Source organism: Nannospalax galili, unplaced genomic scaffold (assembly GCF_000622305.1).
Source record: "Nannospalax galili isolate Female #2095 unplaced genomic scaffold, S.galili_v1.0 scaffold841, whole genome shotgun sequence".
Lineage (NCBI taxonomy): Eukaryota > Metazoa > Chordata > Mammalia > Rodentia > Spalacidae > Nannospalax > Nannospalax galili.
Genome location: NW_008345000.1, coordinates 456934 through 475290, shown reverse-complemented (window position 1 = coordinate 475290; position 18357 = coordinate 456934). Strand labels below are relative to the sequence as shown.

Sequence of the window (18357 nt, the reverse complement as noted above, 5' to 3'; positions counted from 1 at the left end):
TATTTATTTAGGTTTTTCTGAGACAGGGTCTCCCTGTAGCCCCAGGTGGCCTGGGACTCGCTCTGTAGACCAAGCTGGCCCTGATCTCACCAAGATCCACCTGCCTCTGCCTCCTGAGTGCTGGGAATTAAAGGCCCATGCCATAACGCCCAGCTCCCACCACACCTGGCTCAAACCTCTAGTCATTAAGAGATTGGAGAAGATGGCTAAGTATCCAGATGCGGCCTGCAGTAAACAGTGCTAACTCTGGTGCCTTTACCCTTGTTCATGTGGCTACCCAAAGAATCTAGAGTCTCATTCTGGTTGCCTATGGGCCTCCAGGGGCAACAAATTCCTGACCCACAAAAGGTCTCCGTCTTCCATAGTTCTGGTCTACTAGCGTCCTGAGGCAACTCTCTTGATGATGATGGTTTAGGGGAACCCAAGGTGAGGTACCAGACCTCAGGCCTATCACTTCAGCCACACCAATTAGAAGCAGCCCCCTAATAGAGCCCCATCCCTCACGCTCAGTATCACTACCCCCAGTACAGAAGGCCTGGGAACACAGGAAGGGGCTCTGCTCAGAACCCTGGGAATGCCTGAGTGATTTAGCATGGGTTGGCCGAGGGGCGGGGGTGTTTCCACTGGATACAGGAGTAGGGAAAGCTCCCTGGGGAAGCCTTCAGGCATTTCCCCGTGAACAGCCACCTCAACTTGGTCTCCTCCATCTGAACAAACCCATCAGCTCAGCTTTTCATCCCATAACAAACCCAATGCCTTTTCTTCTCTGGGCTTTCGCTCACAATGTCCTCTGCCAATGGTGTCCTTCCCCTACATTCTACTTTTCCAAACTCTGCCTACTGCTCAAAGTCCAGCTAGCATCTTCCCTTCCCCGGACCCAGGCCAGGATGCAGCACCCCTACCTCTTGGACTTCATGTTGGCTCTCACTACATGGTAAGCACCCTAAAGGCAGTACCATGCCTGGGTCAAGCTCCAAAGGCTGGAGCTCGTTGCTCATTATTTCAGGACTTAGAATACTACCTAGCATAAGACAAGACTAGACACTCAATAAACACATTCTTTGGGAAAATCTTGGTATCCCTCCTCAGTGCCTAGGAAGGTGCTTGGTACAGAGTTGAGGTTCATTAATGACTCTTGAATGAAGGGATGAACTCATAAATTGTCTCCCTCCTTTAACATCTGTCACACCACATAGTGCACTCTACCATTTTTCCCTTCTTTTGTGTGTCCTCTCTTCCCAAGCTTTTGGACAACTGGGACTACGGCAAAGACTCCCAGCCTTCCAGTTCTTCCTGCTTCATGGAATCATTACCCACTCAGTAGGCCCTCAGTGGGTATCCATTAGGGTTAAGGAAGGAGAAAACCAATCTGGACCTAGCCTTGTGGGTATGTTCTAGATATAAACAGCAACAAGAAGTCCACTTCAGTCCTTCCCCAGGGGGACTAACAGTACAGAAGAAGGTCAAAGTCACGTCTCCAAGGGGAGACATCTTTGCACTCTGCAAGGCCCCGGTGAGGGCTGAATGACTGGAGAACAAGAACTCACCTGACCCAGTGTCTGGAGTAGGGGTCTGAGCATAAATAAACACTAGCTTCCTACCTTCCTTCCTGTTTTATTACACCAAGCACGGCATCCTGGCTTTCCTTTTTCTGTCATGCTTCCCAGCCTGGATCCAACTCTTGTTCCTGCTCTTCTAGAACCCCAACCTCCCAACTCTCTGGCACAGACAGATCCCTACTTCTCCAAACCCGTTCTTAGGTTGTTTCCATCCCTCATCCTCCCCCTGACCACTGTCTTTCCTTACCTGTGCCAGGGGGAGTGGGGCAGTGGACACCCGGGCTCACCTGGGTTTCATCTGTAGGAAGGAAAGAGATGGAGTGAAGGGGCAGCAGAGACAGGCCGGTGAGGGGTAAGGGGTGAAAGGAGGTTACACCAAGTAGATGCCCTTCCACTCCAGGCCAGCTGAGTGGGATTCCCAGCTCCTTCTTCCCCAGTCAAGAACCCAAGGAAGCCCTGGCTCACCCAACAATGCCCTCAGCACTCCCTGGTGTGGTCAGATACCTCCTTCCCTAGGTGGCACAGCACCTCCTGATAGCCTGAGGGAAAAAAATCAGGCTAGGAGGTGAGGTGGGGCCAGGGGTGGGAGCATGTGGCTATGGAGGTCAGGAGAGAGCTGGGGAGAGCAGGCCTGGAGGCCAGAGGCCTTCCAGGCAGTAACAACCAGTCTCCACAGCAGGAAGGGCCTTACTTGTGGCTGTAAGCTGGGCTAGATCTGGTGGGAGTTGTAAAGTGGCGGGGGGATGCACATCTCAAGGATCCCAGAGTGAGGACCTCTCCCCTCCAACTGCCCCATTCTGTATCCTAACATCTCTGCTATCTAAAAGAAACTCATTCAGCCTCATGCCTCTTTCTGAGATAACCTGGGCTGGAAGTCTTTCTTTTGGAAATGGCCTCCTTTTCCCGGCTCCTAAGCCTAGGTCTGGCACTCCTGTCCCATTATGAAGCCACAAAACTACAGTAGGACTTTGGGCTGGTTGACAAGAGAAAGACCCCAGAGAACAACACGGCAGGCTGGGAGGGGGAAGTAGAACTGAGTGCCAAGGCCACCTGTCTACCGTGGGCACTTTTCCCCTCCTGCCATCCCAGCTCAGGGTCAAGGGACAGGAGGCTCTCCCTGAAGGGTCAGGGAAGCTGAGGCCTTCTGCAGGTGGTATTTGATGGATACAAAGAAGCTCTTCAGGACAAATCTATTCTGAAGGGTGAGTGACAGTTACTTTTCTGGGCCTGTGCTTAGGGGGGTAGCTCCAGATAAAAGGGATCCCACCAACAGTCCTCAGACATTAGTACCCCAGGCCCAGGTTGACAGTTCTGTGGAACACGCCATCTACTTATTAATTCAGTCCATCTTTTTGAGGTCTACCCAAACGCAGGCCAATGTGGGGCTCATTCTCACCACCTCTCTTCACTGCTCATACAATCACTGTGTGTCCTGCATGGTATCTGTGGTACTGTTTAACAGTAATTCCCATCAGCACTAATACCCATCCCTTTTAGTAATTGGGGAATCATACACAATGACTCGCTCTTGACTCCCTACCTACGTCATGAATATTTCTCAAGGTTTGTGGTCCCCAAGGAACACCTATTCAAGAGGCAGACTCATCTCTCCAGGAATAATCCCCACTCTGTCTTTCTTCTGTGCGACCCAGTCCTCTGAGAGGTTTCTGAGTGTCCTCCCAGAGACCCTGCCAGGCCCAGAGTCCCCTGCCTCCTAGAATTCTCTCCCAACTCCCCTCTGACCCTGCCTGAGGGCTGGACAGTTAGCCTTCACACTTGGGAGCAGTAAGATCCACTGTGCTTCATGCCCCTGGTAACCACAGATCTAGACACAATGCGCTCTCTGGATAGGAGAAACCTTGGGCCTTGTGGTTTGTTATGAGGACCGGAAGCGGTATTTTGCAGTGGTGACCTATGACATAAACTCTACTCTGAAGAGCAACATGCATGTGTGTGTGTGTGCACGCACACTGGCAAAGGGGCTGCATCCAAAAGCACTTTCTAGATAAAGCTCTTCTTCTCCCTCTACTCACTGGTTCTGTGTTAGGAGCCAGATTTCAGAAGAGTCCAAAGTAATAAGGGACAGCACTTGGGAATAGTTCTCAGTGCCCTAAAGGCAGGGGAAAAGGAAAGGTGTCTCACGGTACCTTGCCAATGGCTGAAAAAAAGGAGAAAGTAAACATCGTACATCCCAGTTCCGGCCTGGATTTGGGGGCCCCTCTTCTCAGTGACCTCACTGCCTTTCTCAGAGGGTGGTTACCATTAATTTAGGGCCAAACCAAAAGAAACGAGGAGAAAATGGACCCGAGGGACCATCAATACTTATGCCCAGAGCTGGACCCTCCACACAGCTCTTGGCTGAGTTTGAGGGCTCTCCTTGGAAGCCTGGATACCACCCATTTCCACCTTCTTTGGAAGCAACTGCAGTCAGGCTTAAGTAGTTTACTCAGTGTTGAGAACCTACACATATCAAGTTACCTTCCTAAACTAGAGCATCTAATCTCACCCAGAATGAAAGCCTCAGAAATCCTGCCCCTGTGGGCACATCACAGCCTTCAGCAACCTTCAAACTAGACATAAACACTGTGGTTCCACCCCAAGCTCCCAGGACAAACTGAGTTCCTTGGCCCCTATACCACTGCCTCAGGCCCCAGCTTTGACCTCATCTGCCCCACAGGTGTGGCCTTACCCCACAAGGTGACAGGAAGCCTGAGCCCTCCTAAGCCCTCCTCTCCCATGTGAGCAGGGCTTCTAAAGAACCACCCAGACGCCTGCTTGGAACGCCCTGATGTCGGCTGAGGCTGCTTGCTCCCAGCTCCCTTGTCCTTAGCAACTTCCGAGAAAGGAAGCTGCAGGATGGCCAGGCCTCAGCCGTAGGGGAGGAGCAAGAAGCGACAGGCCAGGGTCCTAGGTTCAAGGCTAAGCCCCTTCGAACTGCAGGTTGCAGCCTTAGATTCCCTGTCCTTGACTTAGGGAGAACAAAGCTTGACTCCTTGTAGGGACTGGCAGAGAAGGCGACATAGCTCCAAGAGGATCCAAGAATAAACAAATGAGAAGGAATGCCATGCCTGTCAGGCCTCCTCCAAAGCCCATGAGAGTTGAGCATGGAGGGAAAGCTGTTTGCAGGCAGCTGGCTGCCAGAATGCAAGAATACCGGGAGCTTCCAGGGTGTCTGTCAGAGATCACTCAGGTCAACGCTAACATGGCAGAGGAGGAAGAGCAGGAAAGGGTCCCAGGACATAACCACATAGGTGCCCAGGCAGGGCAGACCAGACCAGTGTGAGAAGTAGATCCCAAATGTAGGTGCTGGTTCCCTCCATGGAGGCCACCAAGCTTGGGGCCAAGAAGATGGACAGATAAATGAGACTACTTTTAAGGAGTTTCAAATACAGCCCACACCTCTAATCTCAGCACGGAAGAGGCTGAGGCAAGAGGACGAAGAGTTTGAAGCTTTTCTGGGCTATGAAGTAAGACCCTTTTTAAAAAAAAAAAAATATTTTATTTTATTTATTTATTTTATTTTATTTTATTTTTTATTTTCTTTGGTCTTTTTGAGACAGGGTCTCCCTGTAGCCCCAGCTGCCCTGGAACTCACTATGTAGACCAGGCTGGCCTTGAACTCACAGAGATCCGCCTGCCTCTGCCTTCTAAGTGCTGAGATTAAAGGCATGCACCACCACGCCCAGCCTAAATATTTTATTTTTTATTTTTATATGTATGAGTGTATTGCCTGCATGTATGTGAGCACACCCGTGTCGTGCAATGCCGCGATCAGAAGAGGTCATCGGATTCCCCTGGAACTGGAGTTAAGGACAGTTTGTAGCCGCCATGTGGGTGCTGGGAATCGAACCCAGGTTCTCTGCAAGAGCAGTCAGTGCTCTTAACTGCTGAGCCATCTCTCCAGCCCTGCTAGTTGATTTATCTAAAAAGAACTAAAAATAATTTATATGTTGAGGGGTGAAATGTGCCAGACTTTAAAATATTTTTTAGGGGATGGTGAGATAGCTTAGCCGGTAAAGTGCTTGCTATGCAAGCATGAGGACCTGGGTTCAAGCTTCAATATCCACATTAAAAAGCTGAGTGTATGCTGGGTGTGGTGGCACACACCTTTAATCCCAGCAGTTGGGAGGCAGAGGCAGGTGGATCTCTGTGAGTTCGAGGCTAGCCTGGTCTACATAGTGAGTTCCAGGCCAGCTGGGGCTACAGGGAAACCCTGACTCAAAAAGACCAAAAAAAAAAAAAAAAAAAGCTGAGTGTAGTCATATACATTTACAATACTGACCCTGGGGAGGCAGAAACAAGGGATCCCTGGGACTCACTGGCAACCAGTTTAGCCTAATTGGTGAGCCTTAGGTCCTAATAAAAGACCCTGTATCAGAAGAACAAGGTGGATGGCTCTTGAGGTCTCTGGCTTCCACACACCTGTGCACACACATGTACACCTACACATACATGAGCACACACACACACACACACACCAATTTTTAAAATGTCTACTACTTATAGTTACCAAAAAAATTCAGAGACCCTGAAAGTATGGCAAAATATAAGCTTCCTGGGGCTGGAGAGATGGCTCAGTGGTTAAGAACACTGGTTGTTCTTGCAGAAGACCCAGGTTTGAATCCCAGCACCCACATGACAGCTAATAACTTTTGGTAACTACAGTCCCAAGCTCAGCCATTAAGAACACTGGCTGCTCTTACAGAGGACCTGGGTTCAGGTTATGGCTAACAACCGTCCATAACTCCAGTTCTAGGGGATCCGACACCCACTTCTGACCTCCACGGGCATTGCACGACATGGGTGCACTTATATACATGCAGGCAATACATGTATACACATAAAATAAAAATAGTATATTTTTTAATTAAAAGAAAAAAAATATATACGCTTCCCACTCTAGACTCCCTAGGATTTCCCTTGAATTAGCCCTTCTTAACAATTTTTCATATCCTCCTTCCAGAAACTCACTGTTGTGGCTCTGAACTGCTTCTTGCTCAGACTTACCCTGAGTCCAGAGGGTGGACAGTCAGTTCCTGGGAGGCCATAAACTGACAGGAATAAGGGTCTGCAGTAACAAGGACTTGGGCTCGGAGATCGGGTAGGGAGAACAAGAAACACAATTATACCCAGTCGAGCTTCAGTTGCTGCATCTTCAAACAGAAGAGAGGCCAGCTGTGGTCAGCCATGCACCCTCAAGGCTGCCCTTACTCCTGTCTGCCCCTCAACCCATCAGAGCCTCTGTTCTGTGAATTCTACTAGTGAATCAGGGTCTAGGAACCAGGTTCCTCCCCCAACACAGACGGTCACCCTGTATCTCCCCACCCTTTCCAACTTCAGTGGCTTCCTTTTCCCTTCCACCCTAACTGTTCTGAGCTAGAACCCTGTCCCAAGTACCTTCCATTTGCTAACTTTCCTCTGTGACAAACCTGAGCTGGTTACTGTTTTTATCCCTATTATATAGATGAATAGACTAAGGCCCACCAGTATTAAATGCCCTGAGGTCACATGGCATGATGGCTCTAGAATTCTGCTCACAACCAGCACATCTGTGCTCTTCCTAGTGCCTCTCCTCTCTCATGGCTGCCCAGCACAGGGCAAATGTAGGGTGATGCTCTTGGTCCACAGAGGGCCAGAGGAAATTCCAGTCCTGTGCAGGCCAGAGGCCAGAGACTGTTGCATTCATCTCTGGGTGCCGGTGAATTCAGCCCTAAAAAATCCCCCGCAGCAACTGGACCTGGTAGAAGCCAAGCAGTGACCAGGACAGCTGGCCACAGGCTTGGGAACTCGGAGGGGCACCTGCTGCATTTTCCTCACTCAGCAGCACCTTTTCAATAGCGGCTCCCAAGCCCTCCCACAGCCTCTCACATGAGGCGCAAAACAAGCCGCACAGGTTCTTGGTAGACAGAGGCTCGGCTGGCATATGGGCAGCTGAGGTCTGGGGTCAGCCACAAGGGGATTGGAGGCCACAGGCTTGACAGCTGGACACCCGGCGAGCAGAGGGCTGGAGGTGCAGGCGGCCTCCGCAGCAAGCAGGCCCCTTCCCCGCCACCTTGGGGTGGCTGGGGCTCTAGGGCAACTATTTTTAGCTCTTGACACCTGGGTATTTTGTAGCCACAGGATGTCCGGTTTGGAGTCTCTTTCTGGGAATCCCACATGCCGCTGTTGTAAACAGCCCCACACAGCGGAGGGGTGGACCGAACTGGAAGCCAGCGCCCCCTCCCAACCCCCCACTTTTGCTGTTTGAAATGAATCAAACAGGAAGTAGATGTAACCATGGCAGTGGCAGCTCAAGCGCTTTGGGGGTAGCAAAGTGTCCCCCTCCCTGGCTCTCTGTCACCTACCCAGATCTTCCATCCCACCTCTGGGGGCTTCTCCTCATGGATCCTGGGGCAGGGATCCCAGGTCCTTCCCAGGTGTAGGTTCATGGGTGTGGCACTCTGGAAAGCTGTGCTGTTCTCTGTTGAAGAACAGAAGGAGTTCTGTAGGCCTTGTCACCTCCTGGGCCCTCTCAGACCACTCCTCAGCCTCCTCAGGATGGCAGGCCTGCAGAGCTTCCCATCACTAGGGCCTGCTTGCCACTGTCCCGTCCACCTAGGGAATTCCTGAGCAGACAGACTCCCCAGGTCAGACAGCCCTTGTATTTCTAGGTGCTGAAAGCCCTCCTCTATCAGTCCCACATTCACTCTCAACTCCCTACTCTAGTAGCTCTAATCATTAAGATAGGAAGTTACCAGCAAGTCGAACTGTTATCTCTTTCTATCATAAGGAAAACATCCCAAACAGACAAGATCTGAGGCCCCATGGCTACGAATTCGGCGCTTGTCTGCTCTGCCTTCATTTCTCTCCTCCCCACCCCTTAGTGCCCACTTAGACCAGCGGCCAGACCTAGCTAGGTTTTCTCAAGTGCTTGCCTCAACAGGAAGCACAGTCATCACCCCAGGGCTGCCTCTGGGGGCGGTGCCTTCTCCCCCTTGAGGACTGCCGTGGGGTTGGGCCTGTCTGCGTACCCCATTCCTGCTTGCCCATGAATTCTGCCTTCCAGTTGCCGGTGTGCCTGGAGAGGTGCCTTCCTCAGTACTGCCTACATGTGCCACCCAACGATCTCTCAGCCTGTTCCTGAGATGGCAGGGGAAAGGCCCAGGTTACTTAGTATGTAATTATAATCATCAGTTCATAACATTAATAAAGACCAAAGCGTATGTTCAGGCTGACAGTGCACTGGCTACTCTATTAAGCATTTTACTCATGTACCATCTTACTTATGCCTAAAACTGCCTAAAACATCTAAAAGTAGATGTTATTACAAAGGAAATTGGGGCTTAGGTTAAACACTCGGACTGGAGGGATGGCTTGGCAGTTAAGAGCACTGGCTGCTCTTGCAGAGGATGTGCTCTTGCAGAGTTCAGTTCCCAGCACTCACATGGCAGCTAAGAACTGTCCATAACTCTAGTTCCAGGGGATCGGACACCCTCTTCTGGTCTCCATGGGTATTGCACACCTGTGGCATGCAGGCAATTTATACACATAAAATATAAAAATAATTTTTTTTAAGAGTTAAGAAACTTGCAAAGTAGGCAGGTGTGGTAGTGCACGCCTTTAATCCCAGCCCTGGGAGGCAGAGGCAGAGGCAGAGGCAGAGGCAGGTGGATCTCTGTGAGATCAAAGCCAGCCTGGTCTACATAGTGTGTTTTAGGCCAGCTGGGGCTACAGGAAGACCCTGTCTCAAAACCAAAAACAAAAAAACGAACGAGGGGCTTGAGAGATGGCTCAACAGTTAAGAGCACTTCCTGCTGGAGCAGAGGACCCAGGTTCAGTTCCCAGCACCCACATGGTGGCTAACAATTGTCCAAGTTCCAGGAGATCCAACGCCCTCTTCTGATCTCCGTGGGTATTGCATGACACAGATGCAGCTATATACACGCAAGGAAAACACTCATATATAAGAAATGACTTTCAAAAAGTTGCAAAGGGAGGCTGTAGAGATGGCTCAGCAGTTAAGAGCACTGGCTGCTCTTATAGAACACTGGAGTTCAAATCCCAGCACCACATGGTAGCTAACAACTGCCTGTAACTCCAGTTCCAGGAGATCTGACGCCCTCTTCTGTCCTCCGTGGGTATTGCATGACATGGGTGCCCTTACATATATGCAGGTAATATACTCATACACATAAAATTAAAAATTTGTTTTAAAGTTGCAAAGGGATGGACTGTGGCTTGGCTATAGAGAGCTTATCTAACATGAGAGAGGCTCTAGGTTTATCCCCAATGCCACGAGAAAGAAAGCGGAGAGAAGACATCAAAAGAAGAGCGAGGAAGAGGAGAGAAGAGAGCAAAGACATGGGGGGATGGTGTGGGGGGCTCCAGGGCCTCCAAAACTTAAGCCCATAGTGAGTACGCTGGTATGGACACCATCTCATAGGTGGCGAAGTGGGGCCACCAAAAGGACACACGGGACAGAACAGTGCAGCAGTGGCATGCTGTGCTCTATCCAAAACACATCAACAATAATGGTAACAAGAGGAGAGACCCCATCTCTGCCCCAGTCCCACACATGCCCTGTTTCCAGGAGGATCCCCATCTTCACTTCCTCGTTCAGCTTCTATTTCCCCAGCCTCTTGAATGTGCATTTTACCATTTTATTGCACTTCTTGTAAGCTGCTTCCAGCAGGGTACAACAAACTACACAGGCAGCCCTCCCAGGGCTGTGTGAGCACTCTGCAAACTGTCGAGCCCTGTAGAAATTCAAGTTGCATAACTAGAGCAAGTCGCCCTCAGAGTGGTACTCAGAGTGAATTCCCTTGGAAGGAGACAGGCTCTCCTTCACTCCCAGGCCTCACCCTTGGGCAGGTATTGGGCAGGTGGAAGGGTGGAGGCACCACAGTGCAGACAGGAGCTCCCACCTTCAGGACAGACTCCTGCAGACCAGATCCACGGCCAAATTAGCCCTGGGGTGGGGTAAGGTGGAGAACATTGCCCAGACCCTGGCCTGCCCCCAGCCTGGGGTTGGCCCCTCAGTACAGACCAAGCAAATGGGAGGCATCTGGAGTCTCTGAATAGCAACAAGCTATTCATGCTGGCACTCACTTGAGATGCCACATTAATATTAATGACAGTAAATATCCCAGACATCCCAAACCCAGTCAGTCATGTCTAGTTCCCCCTCCCTTTGCCTGCTCTTTTTGGAAGATAGCAGAAATCAATCAGGCAGAGTCTCCAGGTGATCCGATTCCCTTCTGCAGCCAGGACTCCCCTTGGCCCTTAGCTAGGATTTGTCCAGATCACAAATACAGCCAGGGTGCTATTACATAGTCTTTGGGAAATTCAACAGCCAGTTGTATGATCCTGAGCACAGGTTTGAGCAAAGCAACTTCAAGGACAATTTCTAGCCACCTGGGGACTGGATGAGGTGACATACTGTACTGTATAGTGTGATCTCGTTTTGGATTAAAAAAAAAAAAGTGAAGGGTCTGGAGAGATGGCTCAGCAGTTAAGAGCACTGACTGCTCTTGCAGAGGACCAAGGTTTGATTCCCAGCACCCACATGGCAGCTACGAACCGTCCTTAACTCCAGTTCCAGGGGAATCTGAAGCCCTCTTCTGACCTCTGTGGCCACTGCACGACACAGGTGCACTCACATACATTCAGGCAATACACTCGTACACATAAAATAAAAATAATAAAATATTTTTTTAAAAAAAGCAGTGCAGGCCGGGCGTGGTGGCACACGCCTTAAATCCCAGCACTTGGGAGATAGAGACAGGCAGATCTCTGTGAGTTCAAGGCCAGCCTGGTCTACATAGTGAGTTCCAGGACAGCTGGGGCTACAGTGCAAAGGGGTACATGAGGAAGGTGTGTGCTGAGGGCCTACAGCAGTGATCTGCACAGTCCACGCTGCTTTTTATTCTAACACCACCACTCTGGACTGTCTGTTTCTACCGTGCACAAAAAGTACCTCTGTAATAATGATGTGCTATATCCCCGCATACACATGCATACATGAAGAGGATGCTACCTCAGGAGTAAAGTCAACACATGACCTAAGGGTCTTATGAGAACTAGGACGTGGAGCTTTCAAGGCCTCCACATATTTGTAGATCCCAGATCTTCTGAGAATCCATGTTATCTACCCACTAGTGGCCTCTGCCTCTTATGAATCACACCAAGGGCCTAGCCCAGGCTAGGTAAAATCAGGCCTTACTTAATGAATGCCTAGCGACTGAATAATGATATTTCCTGAAAGCAAAGTGTCATTCTCTTCCAGGGCCAGTGAGATACTACTGATGTCACTGACCTGCCCACCCCTCCTCTGCTTCACCCTCCTAAGGGCTGCCAGGGAGGGGCTAAAATAAAGGTCACCACAGCAGATGTTGGCAAGGGCCATCTGAGGCGGCCTGTCCCAGCCTCTCCCCAGGCTGGCATGGTTGTCCCTCTCACAAGCCAGCTGGCTGCAAAGCCGGGGTCCCCCTCACCCCACTTCTCTGGAAAAGGAGAGTAGAGAAGCAGGGTCCACCCTGTGACTGCTGGCTATAGACTCTTGCTGTCTCAGGCCCACAGGGGTGGAGGAATCTGGAGCAGGGAATTTGGCCTGGTTTTTTCCTGTGAACTGGGGCCGGGCCCAGTTCTGTCCCATCTCCAACATTCTCTAACCCTGACCTTCAAAAATATGAACAATAATATCAGTAAGGATGAGTATTCCATGGGCATGGCTTTCCTACCAGGCATGGCACTCAAGCTGTTTACATTATCTCCTTTAATCTCTATAACAACTCCAAGAGAGAGAAGGTGCCCAAGCTTGGCCTTTTGCAAGAGAAACAGAGACTCCAGCCAGGCCAACCATTCTTCCTTCTTGAGCTTACAAGCAGTGCCTCTTGCTGGGTTTGGCCAGGGGCACAGGGCAGTCAGAGGTGAGAACTAACATCTGGAGGATGCTTTAGAATCCAAGTGTTTACAATCCCAATGAAGGACAACTCTGTAAAGGCCAGGAGGAAACAGAGACTTGGAGGCCTCAGCATCCTCACTCACACAAGGCCCCACAGCAATTCGGCCAGCATTCAAACCTTGGTCTCGGGCTTCAGTCTTTCCCCACATCACACAACCCTTGGGCCCAGAGCCACACCTCCTTTGATCCCCCCCCCGCCCCACTGGCCTGTGGGGGTGCGGGGCCTGTGCCTCACCAGCTCTCCACCGTGACTCACTGCTGGACCCAGGGGAAGCACAGCCCTGTTTGCCCTGTTTGCCGCCGAGCCTCCAGCTCCCCGCCTCCACATTTGCTAACCGAAACCCGGCTGCTGCTATTTTTAACCCTCCAGCTCCCCCTTGCCTGGGGCTCCCCCCTTTACCCCCACCCCCTTGCCCCAATCGGGTGCCACCAGTCTGTCATTCTGAGAGCACATCTACAACCTGAACGCCCTGGAGGGCGCAGCGGATGCCCCGGACGTGCAGGTTTGTGGGGCAAGCAAAACAAGTCGGTTACAGCCCAGTCTCCGAATTCCCCCACCCCGGACTCTTTCCGAACCTGTACCTCCAGACTTGTACCTCCTGGCCTGCTCTGCTCCTCCCTGTCATCCCGGGGGCTGCACACGGGGAACGGGGCTTCTAGGCTGGGGGCTACTGGTGGAAGTGAGGAGAAGGTTCCTTGGAACCGGCTTTGCAGGCAGTTAAGCTGAAAGCAAAGGGAAAGGGGGTTCCCTGGTTACCCTAGTTTGTGAGACTCTAGGTTTTGGACCACTCGAGTTTCCCATCCCTGCAAGCAATGTGGGGAGAAAGGAAGTGGCCTGGAGATAGGGTGAGGACACCCACCACCACATTAGCAGCCTGCCGTTGGGCCACGGGAACTCTGGGAGGCAAGGACCAAGGAGTGGATGAGCCAGCTAGCACAGAGGCCCAAGCGAAAGGATGGCGGTGTCTTCTTTTCCTTTAGGGATCCTCCGGTCCCTCAGGTCTCTAGGGACAGGGCTGCACCTTCCTGTGCCAGCTGCCAGAGGGAAGCTCTGGGCCTCCCAGGGAAAAGTTTTCTCTGAAAGGGAGGAGATGAGGGTCTGAAGCCTGCTGGCTGAGGGCAAGGAGGTTAAGCCCAAGCTGCTGGTGTGAAAGTTAACCCCCTGAGAGATGGGTGGAGGGGCCGCACTGCAGGTGGACGCAAAGGGGCACTTCCTTCTAGCAGGAGAGCAGGTGGCTTGAACCAGACCCCTCTGTCTCTCTAGTCTGAGAGTCATCCAGCTTGGGGAACTGATGGAAGAAAGGTACGAAGACACTGTGGAGAGCCTGGACAGAAAGCCTTCTGAGCTCTGGTCTTCCCCACACCCTCTTCTGGACTGGGCCCTGCTGGGCAACACAGCCCTCTCACAAGGCCTGCTCTTCCAGCCTCTACCCCTGCCCTTTCTGTCCTCTGCCTTCTGCCAGGGCCCAGGTCTTCGCTGAGCCTTGACCACCACCCCCCTTCTCTCCTTGGTGACCCTGAGCCAGGTAAATAAATCCCAGTGGCCAGAGGTAGCCAGCTACACCCAGAGGGGAGGGACTTGGCACAGTAGTTTCCCAGGTGGGGTAGGTAGAAAGGGAATGAGGTGGGAGGAAGGTGAAGCAGGAGGGTCAGGAATGGGTGGTGCTTCAGGGCTCCTGGAGAGACTCAATATGGCCTCAGGGAGTGCAGAAGCAACCGAGTGGCCTTGATCTTATCCTGGCTCAGCTGTCCCTGGTTCCCTGTCCTCTCTCAACCTGTGGGGGCTGCTTGAGGAGGGAAGATTCTGCTATTGCCCATGCCAGGAGAGGCTGGGAGTCCAGTTCCAATCCTCAGCTAGAGCCCAATCCAGACCTCTTGCCACCCATCGCCAGGATTCAGGGAGCTTCCAAACGTAGAAAAGGTGTCAGTGTCACTCAGACAGGTCTCACATGTCTAAGGAAGTCCCACCTTGTTATTGTCTAATGCTGCACCCCCGTTCATTTCCTTCATAGGGCTTATCCCCATGTGCAACTCTCATCTCCCTCTCCATGCTTACTTGGTCTTGTTTCCTCCCAGTCAAGTTCCCTGAAGTCAGATTTGTACCTCTGTGCTTACTGCGTATGTGTGTTCAGTCCCTGGCACACACACGCACACAGCAAGTCTCTAACGAATGGATGAAATGCTAGGTGACCAGGAGGTTCCCTGCTTGCCAATGAAGAGCTTTAGGGTTTCAGGATTTTCCCAAGGAGAAGTAAGCCGGTAGCAAGAATAAGGTCAGCAAGATGGGAACCAGAAGAGTCAACCCCACTCTGAGGCCACATCTACACCAGCTCCACCTGGTCCCCCACCACCATACTGGGCATGGATGTATACAATGGTACCCACACTAAAGCCTGGACAAGTCTTAAAAGGCTTGTGTTGCATCCTGGTTCTTTCTCTAAGGAGTCTGGGGACCTCAGATAAAGGATATACCTTCTGCAGGTCTGTCTTCTCCACAGAAAAAAGACAAAAAAGTTGGCTTAGATGGATGCTCTTCAAACACGGTTTAGCACCAGAATCACCTGTTACGAGTGAAAATTCAGGTTCCTAGCCCCACTCTTACAAATTCTAATAGATGGTAGGAATAGGGCCTGAGGATGTTTTTAACACATTCCCCACATAATCCTGAAGCAATTGGTGCAGGAACTGGCATTTGAAAACCATGGATGGTGCCTTACAAGTCAACATCTGGGTTTTTATGAAAAAGCAACTCTTACATAGGTGCACATCCCCCCAAAGCTGTCTGTAGGTTCTCTATACCCCACACAGAGCCATAAATTACAAAGGTGTATACCACACAGAAGACAGACATCTGTGCCACATGTGTATATGCCCCCAAAACACCCAACACAGAGCCACCACCACATGGATCACAGAGTGCCACAGAACCACCACGTCGACATACACAGCCCTGGGCAAACACATATACCCACCACACACCCAGTGCATACACACATATCACAGGGAGACTTACACCAAACGGACTCTATCCTGAATTTATTTTGCATCTGGGAACAAATCCAGGACCAAAAGAGCTCTGCTCTGCTGATGAAAACATCCCTTCCACCTCTGCCTCTGCCACCCTGACCCCTTGCACCAGGAGGCATACTGTCTCCCACCCTTTGTATGACTGGAGGAGGGGAGTAAAGAGAAAGATGAGATGAGGGGAGGCCGAAACCAGTGTTTGAAGCAGCTTGGAACCCTCCCCAAATCCAGGCCACTTATCTTCCCTTGCCTGCCAGGAGATGCTATGGGGCCCCTGCCCAGAGCCAAGTCAGTGTTATCAGCCACTTGCCTGAATTCCCAGACCCTGGTCCTACAGTGCCAAAAGGGTCAGAGGGGTAGCTAGCTCTGGGGACCTCTACTATGTGGGCCACTAAGGAAAAGACTGTCTGGGGAAACTTCCTGCAACCCTAAGGCCTAAGGCCCCCACACAAGGTTACCACAGAAACAGGGAAAATATTATAAGGAACACAATACCCGGCAGGGTCACCTGCTGACCGGGCTTCCTGCTGTGTGGCCCACCCCCAGCTCATGGCACTCACAGCCTCCTAGCCTCAACTTGGGCCTCCTAGCCAGCACTCTCCTTCCTGCCTCCCCTGGGTTAGGGAAGCAGCCTCAAGCAAAAGCTCTGCCCCTCTGTGGTTCCAAACAACATCAGGAATAGCCCAGACCTGAGCCCCCGACTCCTAGTCCCTACCAACCCCCCCACCACAGGAAATCAAGGCTTCCTGCCCCAGAGGAAGTGCTCCATCTAGTGAACAAATCCAACATACACAAACTTACAGCCTCAGGACCTGGCGCCTCCAGGGGGACGTGCCCTCCCCGTGTCTCAGACCTTGCAGCCCACACTCCATTGGTGGCTCTAGTCCCCATCTGACTAAAGGGCTTGGGCAAGGAGACTAGGCACTGGCAGAGAAGGTCTGGTTGTGGTTGCAGCCATCCCTGGCTGGGTGACCCTGGGCCTTGAATGAGCTCGTCTTTCTCTCAGGCCTCTGCCAACTGCAAAACTACCAGCTCTGCACTGAAAGGCCCGAAGAAAGATGGTAAAGAAGAGATCGGTTTCAAAGGGTTCTGCTTACAGGTTCTGGGCAAGTGTGTCCACATCAATGAAAGGGTCCTCATTCCCCATCCTGTCCCAGTCAAGTTTCTCACTGAGAAAGTCCCAACTCTATAGTGATTAAAAGCCATCAAGGACTAAAAGTGAGATCCACGATCCCTAAGGCAAGGACACAGTATTTACCCCTAACCCCAGCCCCCACCCCTGCCTACTGGACAGGTTTGCAGTTAGTCCCTCCCGCTCTGAGCTCTGGAAAGTGGATTTGGAAACCCCTCTTCCTCTACCCAACATGTTAGTTGTGGGAAATTGAGCTTAAGTGGAGTAACCAGCTTATAAGTGTTGGTCACTGCCTTTGGATTCCAGTATAAGCCCCTGGTAACCAGGGAGACACCCAGCCAATGGGCTGAACCAAGGGATGGAGAGTTCAGGTGCACACTGCTCTCAACCATGTGACACCAAGGCCCAGCTCTGAGCCCCTAGCTTTGGAGGGTCTTCAGGGGACTAAATATAGGGGGGGGGCAGTGGATCCAGGAGTTGGCTGAATCTCAGTTATCTGGTACCACACAAAGGAACTGCTCTGTGCCTCAGTTTCCTTCAGCAGTGACTGTAGAGAAGAAAATTGCTTAGTAATTTGGAGGAGGGTGTGGAGGGAGCAGTGAGCAGGGAGGTAAGATGAAGAGGTGGTTTGCAGAAGCTGGAGGAGGGCCTGGGAAGGTACGAGAGTGTCGGTGTGAGAAGGGAGGCCAGTCTAGCAGCCTCCTGGGGTCCTATTGGGAAGAAATGGGCCACCCAGGTACACATTAGAGAGTAGACACCAACCCGGGTCATAGTCTCTTAGCCACTGCCTGGACGAGGAACTTGAGGAAAGTCCCATGGGTCTAGGTCAAAGTCTGGGGAACCGGCTGCTGATTCCAGATGCTGTGCTCCCATCAAGGCCACTGAGGACCAATGCCCCATTACACCTTTAAAACTGGAAGGCAGACCTGGGCCTCAAGCAAATGTTGAATTGGGGTGTGGGAAGGGATGGTAAGCAGCAAGCCAGGTGTAGGAAGCTTTGGGGTATGTTGGACAGCCAGCAAGGACAGTAGGGGACAGCAATGGTTGGCCCCAGATCACACCCAAACAGGCAGCCTGAGGGGAAGGGAGGAGTGGGGTGCTCTAGGTGGTCCTCCAACACCAAGGTTTCTTCCAACCTGCAGGCGGAGAAATTCTGATAGTGGGAACCCAGCTTAGCTGCCAGATTTGTGTGGGGTCTGTTCTCACTCTTCTGAGCACTAACCTGGGACACACATTCATCTCCCCATCGCTAGGTACACAGCCCGCGGCCCCTACCTTCCCACACTGCCCTCCGCAGCTCAGTTGGGCACAGGTGTCTGTTCACTCTGATGGGTGAGCAAGGACAGGGGGCAATGGTCAGAGAACTCTCCCAGCCCAGTACCCCTCCAGGGGATCGTTTTCACCCCTGCCGCGGGATCTGCCCCGCTCTACGGGATGGGGGCGCTGATGTCCAGCCCCACGGGGTCCCACCCTTTGCCCTCCCGCTTCTAAACCTTCGGCTCCGGAGCGCCGCCCCCCCGCCCCCCCCCAGGTCCGTCTTCACCTCCCGGATCCCGAGCTCATCCTCCCGGGGACGAGGGCGATGGAACGCCCGGCCGGTGCACAGGCGGCCTCGGGCCTTCAACTACCTCCCAGGGGCCTGTCGCTGCCCGGGAGCCGGCGGATGTGGGCGCCCCGCAGGAGGCCCGAGCCCTCCAGCC

At 52.0% G+C, this 18357-nt stretch overlaps 1 protein-coding gene across 6 annotated transcripts in view; it reads right to left on the bottom strand.

Moving 5' to 3' along the window:
• Positions 1-18357, bottom strand: part of Hdac7 (histone deacetylase 7) — a 38031-nt gene that overhangs the window by 18899 nt on the left and 775 nt on the right. For 4 of the 6 annotated variants that reach the window (XM_008841294.3, XM_029567438.1, XM_029567441.1 and 1 more), the window contains one exon: positions 1807-1857. In XM_008841294.3, the coding sequence (XP_008839516.2) occupies positions 1807-1857 (51 nt within the window). Of the gene's footprint in view, positions 1-1806; positions 1858-6566; positions 6713-7903; positions 8020-18357 lie in introns of those variants that run through there. The other 2 variants (XM_029567443.1, XM_029567439.1) reach the window with 2 other exon arrangements.